Source organism: Pelmatolapia mariae, linkage group LG17 (genome assembly GCF_036321145.2).
Source record: "Pelmatolapia mariae isolate MD_Pm_ZW linkage group LG17, Pm_UMD_F_2, whole genome shotgun sequence".
Classification (NCBI taxonomy): domain Eukaryota; kingdom Metazoa; phylum Chordata; class Actinopteri; order Cichliformes; family Cichlidae; genus Pelmatolapia; species Pelmatolapia mariae.
In genome coordinates, this window is record NC_086242.1 from 12,345,513 (window position 1) to 12,359,265 (window position 13,753).

Genomic DNA, 13,753 nt, shown 5'->3' on the forward strand with positions numbered 1-13,753 from the left:
CCTCCCCGTCTTTCTTCTATCGACACCGCCCCCTCCCTCACCCCTTTTCCCTCAGACAAAGTGCTTCTTGTGCAGTCGGAGGCGCATCAATGCCAATAGTACCGCGTGCGACAACGGAAAACGGCTTTCAAAATAAAAGCACACGCGATCCTTACGGCTCACGCTTGTCCACTTTTCCCCTGCACCTAGCAAGCTGAGAAGGACCTGAACACAATTTAGGTTTGAATTTTATTGAAATTATTTTATTAAACTGTAGATAAAATCATGGATAAATAGCTCTTCCAGCACGTCATGTTTATTTAGGGATAACCCAAACAGTAGATGTTATATAAGTTAATCACATAACCCTTTTTTAATGGTTTTATGGTCTCTGTCGTTGTAATGCAACCTTTGTAGTAGATTTTCTCCTCTTGCTGAAAGTTCCTTTTGCCCTTTAAAATGTTCCAACAAATCTTCTTACTGTTGGAGTGCCACGTTTCTCTCTCTATAAATCTACAAATATATAAAGCAAAAGTCAACTTTGGTTTAGTCCTGACTAAATATTTAACAGTATATTTACGCATGCCGCACTGTAGAGCATGCTGAGCAAAGGCTTTTGATGTTTTTATGTGCAAACATGCAACCGAGGAGCACATGGAATATTATAAGATTATAATGCTTCTAGGCGTGCAGTGCATTCTGCCAGACCATACAACACACTCACATAATGTCAATAAAAAAGGGGGAATAAATTCAAATCTTAAAATTGCAAATGTGTCGATAAAGCAATGCCATAAAACACATGCCTTAGAGCAGCGGTCCCCAACCCCCGGGCCACGGACCGGTACCGGTCCGTGAGTCATTTGGTACCGGCCCCGCGAGAGTTGAGACTCGGGTGTGAAATGTATGGTTTTCAGGGTTTTTACCGGTTTTTAGCGTTATTTTGTTATCGTTTTTTTCGTTAACTCGGTTTTCCTGGGTCTTTTCACGTGTGTTATGAATAAATCTTCTTTTTTCGGTACCGGTACTAGTTTTATTTTGTTGTATTTATCCGCGACTCCTTAAAGGCCGGTCCGTGAAAATATTGTCGGGCACAAACCGGTCCTTGGCGCAAAAAAGGTTGGGGACCACTGCCTTAGAGCATATTGTGTAATCTTGTATCTGTTATGATACCAGTTACACGGCACATTTTACCGTTGGTCTTAATCTATTTTACATGAAAAATATGCTATTCTAATCCCATATAAGAAGGTGAAGCTGAAGGTACTGTCCTTTTAACACTAAAATGTTAACTGTCAACCTTAATGTTAAACATTCTGGCTTAAAGAGCAGATAAACACATCAAAATCCAAAGAAGACTTCTTATCTCAAGGAGCTGGAACCTCAGCGTGCGACTCCAAAGTTTGCTGTACCAAGTTTAGCCATCAGCGCTTCTCTTTCTTCTTTGGACTTGCCTTGAAACATTTTTCGATTATTAGGCACTATCTTGATGATTGATTTCATAAAGTAAAAGGCACAGCATCCACATGCTACTGTAATATTCACTGAAAGGCTTCTGCTAAGTAATTTACATTTCTCACTGTGACAAGTGACTGTTTATAATATTACCTGTACATTTTTTAATCTTTTGACTTTTCTTTTACAGCATATTTCAACATATTTCTCCAATTTTCCTGAGTGAGAGTCTTTATTTTAAAGATCCTGCTTCAGAGTCACGTCTGTATTACCGCTGACTTGTCAATGACTGACGCGTAAAAGCAAGCATCTTCGCTGATGTGAATCGCTGTCGCCCCCTGCCGGACATCTCCTGCACAGGCGAAATAGGATTTCACATGAGACGCTGCTGCAGCTGTGAGATTAGCACACCCCAACACCACACTAAAGCCACTTTGCGATCTCATTTTAATCCAGACTTAACCATCTTCAGACGATTGCTTTTCAACAAAAACGTCAATTTTTTGCCATGTGCCCAGGATTTTTCTATTGAGTTGGACTGTACTTGCAGCTGCAGTATAACCTCCTGTATAAACCTTCGCTATGTAACTGCTTTATCCCCACCAAAATAATCCGGTGTGTGGGCGTAGGCATACCAGATTTTCAGTAACTTGAACTTTTTAACTTTGCTTCCAGCTGTGCTTTCTCTCAGGATGCCTCTTTGACCTGGTCCCTGACAGTTATGACATACTTATAAGGGAACTCAAGACAAGGCACTTATATATTTAAAAAAAGATACTAAAAATACACAAGAAAGAAAAAAGAGTCTCACAAATGTTTCTTATCAGAGTGTAGCTTGATAAGGGAAGGGGGAAAAGGATGCCAAGTCTGGTCACTTGGCTGAAGTCACGTGTGAGCGGTTCTCTGTGCCTTGAAAAGAAAGGAAAACAAAAGGGCAGACTATGGACGTATGTGCAAGACCCAAAAAGTGTGTAAGGGCATTCACTACGGAAGGATGGAAAAATGTAAAAACAAAATAAAATAAAAAAATCACTATTTCTATTGCTATGTTGATATTGCTATGGTAGAAGCTCTGCTTTGAAATATCACTTAATTAAAAGTCTTATTAATTCATTGTGAAAAAGTCAAGTTGTACTGCTGTAGCTTCAGATGAGAGTTGTTGTTTTTTTTTAAGTAAAAATGATTCTCATTATGTGAATTAACAATAGTTTGGATTTTATAATCCTAATCTGAAAAGTAAGTGTTGACTAACGTAGTGGAGTAGAAGTACAATATAACATGAAGTACCTGATTAAAACAGCTTGTAATTGTGTTTACAATGAGTATTTGGGCATGGTTTCCAGCTACCATGCCCAGGGAAACTTTGATTTGCATTTTGAAGCCCTTCCGATAACTAGAAAACCTGCACTATTTCCTGAGCCACAGCCAAAAGCATTAGGATGCATCATTCAGTTTGACACTCTTCAGTTCCAAACATTAACTTTGTTTTGGTTGCACACTGTTCCTTCTAAGTATCCCTGGAATATATTATGTAAAGACAAGGCAGACAATATATTTTGATAAAAGAAATTAAAAGTCTTTAGACCAAAGCTATACTCACTGTTTATTAGATACACCTTGCTAGTACTGAGTTGGAACCCCCCTTTATCTTCAAATCTGCCTTATTTCTTCATGGAATGGATTTAACAAGGTGCTGGAAACATTCACCAGAGATTTTGCTCCACATTGATGTGATAGCATCACACAACTGCTGCAGATTTGTGAGCCGTACACGTCCATGATGTGAGTCTGCTCATCCACGATATCCCAAAGGTGTTCTTTTGGATCAAGATCTGGTGACTGTGGAGGCATGGTCAGCAAAAATACTCAGGAGGGCTGGGGCATTCAAGTAATGCTCATTTGACAAGAACACACCCAAAGTCCCCGGACGATTACATCACCACCTCCAGTCTGAACAATTGATAAAGGGCAGGGTGGATTCATACTGGCATGCAGTTTATGTCAAAATCTGACCCCACAAACTCAAATGTTACAGAAAAAAGGAAACATTTTTTCCAATCTTCTATTAACCAGTTTTGGTGGGGTCAGTGTAAACTGTGTAAACTGTGCCCTCAGTTTTGTGTTCCTAACTGACAACAATGTGGTTTTTCTATTGGTGTAGCCCATCTGCTTCAAGGTTTGAAGTGTTTGTGCCTTCAGATAAGCTCTTCTGCATACCTTGGTTGTAACAAGCGGTTGGTGGTCAGAGGGCCCGGTGGCGCCAGTGTCCGGCAGCCTCGCCTCTGTCAGTGCACCCCAGGGCAGCTGTGGCTACAATGTAGCTTGCCATCATCTGTGTGTGAATGGGTGAATGACTGAATGTAGTGTAAAGCGCTTTGGGGTCCTTATGGACTAAGTAAAGCGCTATACAAATGCAGGCCATTTACCTTTTTTTAAAAAAAAATTTGAGTTACTGTCATTTTGGCTTGAAAAGTCTGCGCATTGTCTTCTGACATCTGGTATTAGGAAAGCATTTTTTTCTAGCGGACTGTTCTTCATTTCCTGTTTTTTTATGTTCCTGTTTTTGAAGCGCTCTCTGGAAATCCTAGAGAGGGTCATGTGGGGAAAATCAGCAGTTTCTGAAATAGTCAGACCAGACCATCTGGTGCCAATAACCATGCCACGGTCAAAGTCACTTAAATGGTATTCCCTCATTCTGATGCTCAAGTTTAATACGTGATTATTAAAATAACTCAAAGTTGTACTTTAGGGCTGTAAATGAAAAAAAAAACCAACTTTCTTTTTTGTTTTTCCTAAAATGTAGTACATTTGATACACAATACACACAATAACTTAATTTGTTATGTCATGACCATGGGTTCAGGTGGACTATGGAACATATGACAAATACAACAAATGCAAAATATAACTTGAAATATCTTCTTTAAATTCAAAAAAATAATTTTCCTTTTTTTCTTTCCTTTAAGCCCAAAAGTAACTGACCTATTTGTGAAAGCAGCACCAGTAGAAAGTGCATTACAAGCAGTTCCCCGATACCAAGGCCTGCCTAGTTTTTCTTTTTGGGTGCCCATGTGTCTGTGCAAAGACAGGAGGGAGTTGGGTTGCATCAGAAATAGCACTCCCACCTGCTGAGGATCACTGGAAAAAAAATATGACAGAACATTTGTTGTCCCCTTCATCTTCCTCCTTTTACTGACACTCGTTACGCACTGAGGTATTGTCTCTTTAGCTTGCCCACCGCTGAAAGCAGTGTACTGCTAATATGACAGGTAAGTTGGTAGTGTATGCCATAAGAATATTTATTGGCACAAAAACCCCCAAGCTCTTAGAGTTATGTTGTCTATGAATTTAATGGAAATTATTGGGGTAAAATGATTCAAATAAAAGCTGACGCAAGATATATATTGATTTAATTTACAAATTGCGAAGACAAAGAAGTTTGAGATGTAACAAACTGAACAATAATACTGGCAAGCAATTTTCAGATTTCTAGCAATGAATATTTAATACTCTATCTTGAACTTAAGAGCTGCTGAATGAACTGCTCTTAAAGCCACAGAATGCAAAACTCATCCATGATGCTAAACTTGAATGGTATTATGTGGTCGGTCTATAATGGCGTTACAGTGAAGTCAAGTAGGGTCAGAAGGAACCATGTCTGACAGGCTCATCTTTTAGCTGACAGATATTCTCACTAATTTTCACAATGATTTCTAATCTATGAGAAGCCCTCAAGAGAGCAAAGAAGCATTGACTGTTCCATGTTACATGTGGCTCTATATGAAGATGCCCTTTGTAGCTAATGCTCAGTTTACCAAAAACACCTTAGCGCTTGCATCAGTTTTATTCCAGTATAAGCCACTGGAAAGATTAGAAACTTGATGCTCAGGGGTTAAGTGATTTGCAAGAAGAGTCAGCGCTCAGGTCAAGATTAGCACTCATACTCTGGAGTCTTTGTAAGGTTGTGCCAAAGAATTGTTGACAGTAGATGTTTGCGTTTTGAAATCTTTGTATATGCGCCTTCTTCAGCTTTGAGCAACTGCCTTGCTTTTTAATGTAGTTTATTTAAAGAGTGTGCTCTGTTGGGATTTCTTCGACTGTTTTGGTAGATTCTCACAGAGAGAATTTGCCATTTTTTCAAATGTCACTGAAAAATGACCCTAAAATGAAACGACAAATATTTTGAAATTCATACTTTTCTACACTAAGATGCTTATTTCACCCCAGGAAATGAATGGCTGTTACATGCCTTATCACACAGCAGATTTTTCTTGTCTTTACCAACTTCCTGTTTCCGTTTCCTGGAAATTTTAAAGAACAGCATGTTGCTTTGCAAGCTGTCTATATATCCCAGCATTAACAAGGTCTTGACAGATGTGCGAAGGACCCAGATTTAATCCAGATGACTCAAGTGACCATTTGTGGTTGCAGTGATTTTTGCTTTCTACAAAGCTTTTAGAAGTGTTCCTGAGCTCATACAGTGATACGCACAGAGATTTCTCTGGAGTCTGTAAACCGTTTAGTCATGTAAAGACCCTGGATAAGAAAACCCCAGATTCTTTGCAACTGTCTGTAAAAAGAAAAAAAATGAATTAAACTCTGTTTTTTCACTGTACTTGCAGTAAACCTTACCGCATGTGTTGACACTGCTAACTCGGTTAAAAGCAGAGTACAATGGCGAAGAGGCCTGATCTATTCTTAGAGTATGATTGTCTGCATTGGCTAGTCCCAGTAAAGGCTTTAGGTTTCTCATAAACAGCATATTTATTACTGAGAGAATCTCTTTAGCTATAATGAATTGATGTAATTGCTTAGGTTATATAGCTACTGGCTTCACCAACATAAAAGAATTGGCAAGCTTTCGAATGTCCTTTTTATGAGAACATACAATAATGTCAATATTTGTTACTAATATATCAGCTTGTGTATTTTTCCAATTATTCTAATTGGGAAAAATGATAACATTTCAAATGCTGATCTCTAGACAATACCATTAAGGCAATGCTACGGATTTATTATTACACTTTCCTTCTGTTGTCAGTGTCAGGGGAGGTGATATTTAATGCTTGGTCTCTTGCCAGCACATTCTTGGGACCAGACGTTATATCTGCTGTCCACTCGCCATCGACCCCACATAAAAAGCTGCCCATTGTCTTCAGCAGCTGCTGTTTGACTCTCTTCACCTCCAGAGACGCTCATTTACAGGTAAAAGAACAGATGCTGTTTTGTGTGTTTTACCTAGTTAAGGTTTCTCAGAATATTGCCAGAGTGTCTAATAAGAAGGTACTAATATAATTTTAATTTTCTTACAAGTTTAGAACAGAAAATAAAAAAAATAAATAGATGTTGTAGACAATAAGACAGTGCTTAGACAGAGTTGTTTTGGTTAAAGCTGTACAATATAGTAATTTGTACATACTTGTACATAAATGCTGTCAAAGAGCTGATCTTAAAAATCTCTGTGCAACTGCTGCTGTCTGGCTTCGCTTTTTTTTGTCAGAACAAATGTTGTAGCTGATGTACTCGCTTAACAAATCTGCTCAGCTGTCATTAGTTAAACTGTAAAAAATACAGAATGAAAAAATAAATATTTGGGATGACGATCAACATGATGGAGTAAATTTCTCTGGTTGCTATACATGGTCAATTTTCAGTGTAGTTTAATGGCATGACATATTACACCAAAACGTCACTTATACAAACTTTCTTTTCTTCCATGTGTTTGTTTCTGCTCAAGAAGTTGAAGTGAGGTAAGAAAATTCCTTTTATGCCTGCTGTATGATTCATATTTGTGAAACTGTTTTTTAAGGGAAAGTTGTGCTCGCTTCCTAAAAGGATAAGAATAGATAATGCACTCATGTAAACCTGCCATTGCCTTTAAGATCATCGTCTTCATCTGTTCCTGCTTGCTGTTTCAGGAGCACGACAGATCCAGAGCGATGAATCCCAGAGGGGAAAAGGTGAGCCAGCTATATTCCACAGTGTTAATCCTCCATGCATGGACAGGGGACACATTGTCCTTGCACACATGGCAAAGATGTGGCAGTGGTTATCTGTCAGAATTGTTATCTGCATCCCTGAGAGCTTTCCCCTTGACTTCATCCTAATAATAAAGCGTTATCTTTTTATGTGTGACTGCAGTAAGTGGAGTCAAGTTTGACACTCGCAGGTCTTTCCATACAATGTGCAATGTTTAATTTTAGTTGAAAGATACAGTGTACTTTGTTAGCCTTTTATTTACTGTACTGGACACTGTAAATATCACCTTACAGACCTAAATAATCAATATTTGATTTAGAATCACTGAGCTGATTGTGCTTTGGCTTTCTCCACAGCCGAAGTCGAAGATTTCGGCTTCTCGCAAGCTCTCCCTCAAAGTGAGTTGCCTTTACACACCTTTTTTTGTTTGCTATATATCCCCATGACAACAAAACTTGATATTAATTTAATACTATTTTATATAAGAACAATATGACGAGCCATGCACATGCTGCAAGTTTCATTAACTCCTGGTGCACACCTGACTCACTGCCATATAACATAATACATACTGTTTATGAACACCAACATAAATTATCATTTTTGTCACGGTCAGACTAAAATTTCCTCGTCCTGTGATTGATACCCATTTGTGTCCAATCAGATGCTGCTCCTCACAAGAGCCTGTGAGGATTTGGAGAAGGAGAGGCAAGAGAGGGAGGAGGAGAAAGTACGCTATTTAGGAGAAAAGTTGCCTCCGTTGCAACTGTCTGGAAAGTCCCTGCAAGAACTACAAGTAAGCTCTCTAAAGCCACAAAAGACCAGCTTTTGTAAAGAAGAAAATATAATAATAATAATATGTTATCAACATCTGATCTTTTAGGAACTGTGCAAGCAGCTTCATACAAAAATTGATATTGTGGATGAGGAGAGATATGACTGTGAATCCAAAGTGAGCAAGCATAACAAAGATGTAAGTCTCTTTTATCCTCCAGACCTCTGCATATCCTTTATATCTGTAAAATAACAATAATTTGAACAAATGTCTGCATTGAAATCGGGGGTTAAATTCTCTATTAACTGTATATTTAGGTCAAGCCAGAACAGGCCGGCCAATATAACAGAAAGACATTCCTGAAATATTATTGCAGCACTTTTACACTATGTACTCTCCTAATAACTAAAGAATAAGGAGACAAAGTGAGCTTTTTTTCCTGTTTCTGTTTTTTTTCATACATTTTGCGTCATAATGCTTTAGATCCATGAGCTGAAGCTGAAGGTACAGGACCTTGGGGGCAAGTTCAAAAAGCCTGCCCTGCGAAAAGTGAGGGTGTCAGCAGACGAGATGATGAGAGCCCTCCTGGGCTCCAAACACAAAGGTTCAATGGACCTCAGAGCCAACCTCAAGTCTGTGAAGAAAGAGGATGTGAAACAGGACAAGGTACCAGAATCACCACTCTCACATCTTAGCTCCTAATCTCTTGTGTTTCTCAGTATCAAAACATTTTTTCTGATTTTTATTTATTTTTTCCCGGTTCTCTTCATTCTCAGGTGCTTACCAGTGAAGTAGGCGACTGGCGTAAGAATGTGGAGGCCATGTCAGGTATGGAGGGCCGTAAGAAGATGTTCGACACAGGCGGCGGAGCACAGTGAGATCACCTCTAAAAGCAGGAAAAGTTAAGCTGTCTAGACAGAAAAAGTGGAATACCTAACGGGAGACAAATTGACCCGAAAGCTGCTGGAGTTTAGTTTGAGGTAAAAGCAAGTATAAATCCCACCTGTGCTGCATTTTACCTGATAGTCACTCAGTGTAACGACTCAAGGCACTTAAAGTGTAAAATAAAAGTGTAGAAGCCCATGTTTTTTTTTGTTACCAAAGAATATTTTGTTTTGTTATGTCACCTTAAGACAATTAAAGAGGATTTAAATGAACACATATTGTTTCCATCTGTGATGTTCCATATCTGTACTTGACTTTATCGTGTTTCATTTTATTGGCACCAGAAGGATTATGTGTGGCACGTCAAAGGACGGCAAGCAGCTTGGCTGTTGATGGATTAAAAAAGAAAGATGAAAAGTGAAGGGAGGGGGAACAACAGGTGGCAGTTGCATTCTGTGTATCTGTTTCAGTGTTTTAAATAGACCTTGTGTGAAAGCAAAAGATTGTGTTTAAAGTAAACTCAAAGCAAATGAATAAAATTTTTTTTAAAAAGGCTCCTTTTTTAAAATAGTTTTTTCAAATTGGAAATAATTTTGCTTTCGACATACAGTAGCATTTAATAATTTAAAAAAGCAAGTTTAACAGGGATTCATTATGACAAGTAACATTTAAAGCAGTTTAATGGCAGAAGTAAAACAAAGAGGCTTTCCAGCACATGTTCCACCTTAGACTTTGACAAAGTATATTCAGCCATGATGTCATCTTCTATAAATCAAAGCTCCAGAAAGCTTCAGAAGACCACTAACACTGTCATCCTAGACATTTCATGCATTCATGCACTGCTTCTTTGTTTGACTGGGATGTCTGGTTGCTGAAAGCCAGACATTGTTATCTGAGGCGTGACAGTAACACCAGCAATAGTTTCATGACTTCTGGAAGTGGTGAGTCTGTTTTATACTTTTATGGACTAGAAACATCTGTGTGTGTTTTAAATAAAGCTGATAGGCCTGCACGCAGCATATCAGTGTTGCATGTAAAGGACGGCTGATAAAAAAATAAATAAAAAAATCACACTTTCTGTTGTTAAAGAGCTGTTTTATAATGGTTTCTACATTTAAACCAATCTTATAATATTAATAATAAATAAAAATCAAACAAATTAACAAACAAAACAAACAGGCTTAAATTCTCTGTATATGTAAAGGAACAGATAGTGCCTATTTTCATATACCACAAATGTTCCAGATATGATCTGACACCCAACTTGTCAGCACCACATAATGATGACTGTTAAGTGCAAAGGTCAGAAAGCTTTCTGAGCACTTTTGAAATCATCCAAGCATTAGTCATGGCTCATGTTAGCACGTTTGTGCTGCTTGCACTTCATTATCAGCGCCACTTGGTGGCAGCTCACAACAGCATTAATAAATCCACTGCTGGGAAAAGTAATTACTGCTTTGAAAATTTACTTGAAACTACATTGACATATTCTCATTCAAAAATCCAGATTATTGTTAATAAGGTTTGTAAACAACTGGTGAATATCATGTACATTAAAGGCTTAATACAGTTAATAAATACAATGCAGAAAGCTTAAAAAGTACTATTAGCACTAATATATAATTAATATATAATATAATTGATGTCACCTATACATGATATTAATTTTATTCTAAAGTAGCGGTCCCCAACCTTTTTTGCTGGCTTTTAAGGTGTCACGGATAAATACAACAAAATAAAACCAGTACCGGTACCAAAAAAGAAGATTTATTCATAACAGATGGGAAAAGACCCAGGGAAACTGAGTTAATGATAAAAACGATTAAAAAAATAACGATAAAAAACAACAAAAACCCTGAAAACCATAAATTTCACACCCGAGCCTCAACTCTCGCAGCCCGGTACCAAACGACTCACAGACTGGTACCGTGGCCCGGGGGTTGGGGACCGCTTTTCTAAAGTGTTACCGATGGGTGGTGCCAGGAATAAGCTTAGACTAATCATGACTAGTCTATCCTCATTCCATGTCTTTGGGGTATGCGGCTCAGGTCCTGCCCATGGCTCAGATCTCTGTGATTCTGGATTACGTCAATGAAACTACCTAACTTAAAGAAACTTCCCACTATTTCACATGTTCTTCTACAGAGTAAAAGACAGTTCGTAAGTTCTAAGATGGAAGTAGCAGAGCCTGACAATAAATAATTACTCTTGTGGCTCTAAGCAGTGCCAGTTCATTTCACTCACAGAATAACCCAAAGGAAAAGAAAAAATGAGCGTTGATCTGCAAAAAAAATAAAAAATAAAATGCCAGTGCTGATTACAGTGTCTGCAATGTGTATGTGCGTGTGGCCTGATGAGGAGGTATGATTGATGCCATTAATCTTCAACATAAAGCACAAGCGTTGCATTTATTGCTGCAGGGACCAGGGGTGGGTTGACAGTAACAGAGGGTGGTCTGGTGATTAGACACACTGCCCTATGACAGAGACTCTCAGGCTCAGTTCTTTGTATGAAGTCTTGTCTAAGTTTCTTTCAGCGGTATGGCACATTCAGCCCACAGGCCATGGAAAAGCACTTTGTACTAAAGATAAAACATCATGAAATTATATTATCAGCCAGTACCTTGTTGCAACTACTCAATAACTGGAAAGAAGAACAAAATGCAAAAAGTCAGTGAGAGCAGGCTGAATTGAAGGCACTGTGATCAATAAGCAAGGCGACAGTCTGGAACTCTGGGACAGAAAGAATCAGACAAACAATCCAGACAATGGGGAGGACGGTCACAGGCAAGCAGGTTTTAATAAAACAGCGGTAGCTTATACTGAACTGTGGTTGAAAGACTGTAAGAATGTGCAGATGCTTTGGAAATAGGAAGCATGGAGGTGAGTTATAAAGTTGCACTTAATAACTCAATAAAGTGCACTATCCACCTGGTGTGAAGCTGGTTAGCTGGGTAACAGTTAAACTAATGAAGAAAGACAATGATCTGGAAAGTTTTATGAGGAACACAAAACCTTTGGAGGAGTAGAAATGCCTACAGGCTCTGAGATTTCACTTATTCCAAATCAAACTGTGCAACTTGGATTTAATAAACTTGGGCACAGCATCAAGCTTTACGTAAGTAGACTGCACAATGATAGCAAATCATAGGCTGCACTGCATATATAAATTTTAAATACCATAGGAATCACAAATAAATCAGCAGCCTGAGAGAGAAGTGGGCTGTTATAATACTATGAGGTCTTTAAGACAGGATAGGGATTGGTGGATTGATAGATGTAGGTCAACTCTGTCCTTTCCTTTTGTTCCAGGCCAATTTTGTTAGTGAAACTTTTAAAGGGCAGGCCTTAAAGCCTCTCTCACAATGCGACGTAACGCCAGATATTTGTCTGTCTAATACAGCCTTAAATCAGGGAAAACCTGCCTTTTTGGTTTTATTTGTTTTTACTGTATTTATCTCAAGGTTATCAGTTTGCCTTTCTCATAAGGTTGTCTTGTGTTTTGTGCCTTAAGTGGCCCCAAAGTGTAAACATTTTACATACAAAGTTATCAGTCATTCACTGAATTTAGGGTTGCAACATTTACTCATAGCAAAGCAAAAAAGTGTTTTTAATACATTTTTATTCATTTAAATCACCATTTCAACTTTCTCCCATTACTTTGAGGGCGGCAAACTAGCAACCTTCCTTTATGTAAAGCCCATTTCTTTAGCTTCTGGTCTTCTGCTGCACTAACTAGAAGCTGTATATATTCATAGCTTCCTGGGGTGATGTGTCAAATAAGCAGCTTGAGGCAAATCCTGTTTCTTTTCTAAACGATAGTCTATATTTGGAGGTAATGACACAGAAAAGCAGCTTTAATGTAGAATTAAACTTGTGAATTCAAGGGTTTAAATGGACATAAAAATACACACACATACTTGGGCAAACTGCACCGTGTTCCCCTCAGTCAAAAAAAGTATTAAGGATATAGGACCTGGCCATCTTGTCGTCACTGAGTCAAAGTTTTCATATGCTAAAGTATTATAAATAAATAAAAAAACATTTATGGGTACTTAACTGTGAAAAAACAAAAGAGGTTAAAGCACTGCATTGATGAGAACAACTTGCAGACTGTGTATCAAAGATAGATATAGCTTTTTGTCTATTAGTTTATGGATTTGCAGGCCTCAGTTTGAGCTTTATGGCCATTTCCATTGTTTTTTGACTCGGAAGTGACCATATTTAGTTTTGTTTTTAGAAATAACCATATGAAAAGCCATGTTATATGTCAGCCAGTTGGATTAAAAAGCTACAAAAGGCACTAAGAGCACTATTAGCCGAGGTAATGCCTATCATTCAGCTATGCTTCGGAAGGCAACTGTCAGTAAATTCAAAGCTTAGTAAAGTTTACAGGTGTGTTTCATAAATTCACCCTTCATGAATAAGTAATATTGTCTATAGACAAAAAAAACTAGTTATGAACCAGGCTGTAAACATGTTTATGTCTGCTGTAAAGTTGGGCAGTTTATCATGCTTTCCTTTTAATATATAGAAGAAAAGTTAAAGTTAGTCCACATTGATTTTCTTTAAATGTTTTTATGAATGCTTAAATATTTCATGAGGTTTCAGAAGGGAGACATTAGAGAGACAAGAGTGAGAAGCCTTTTGTCACATCTGAGTATGTTATGTATTTATTTCA

General features: G+C 38.1%; 1 protein-coding gene across 1 annotated transcript; it reads left to right on the forward strand.

Annotated features, from left to right (window-relative positions):
- The first annotated feature begins 7,373 nt into the window (after positions 1–7,373).
- Positions 7,374–9,066, forward strand: tnni1d (troponin I, skeletal, slow d). Its single transcript, XM_063500497.1, has 6 exons — positions 7,374–7,394; positions 7,770–7,811; positions 8,078–8,209; positions 8,297–8,386; positions 8,672–8,854; positions 8,965–9,066. The coding sequence occupies exons 1-6, from the start codon at positions 7,374–7,376 to the stop codon at positions 9,064–9,066; spliced, it is 570 nt and encodes a 189-aa protein (XP_063356567.1).
- The last annotated feature ends 4,687 nt before the right edge of the window (positions 9,067–13,753 follow it).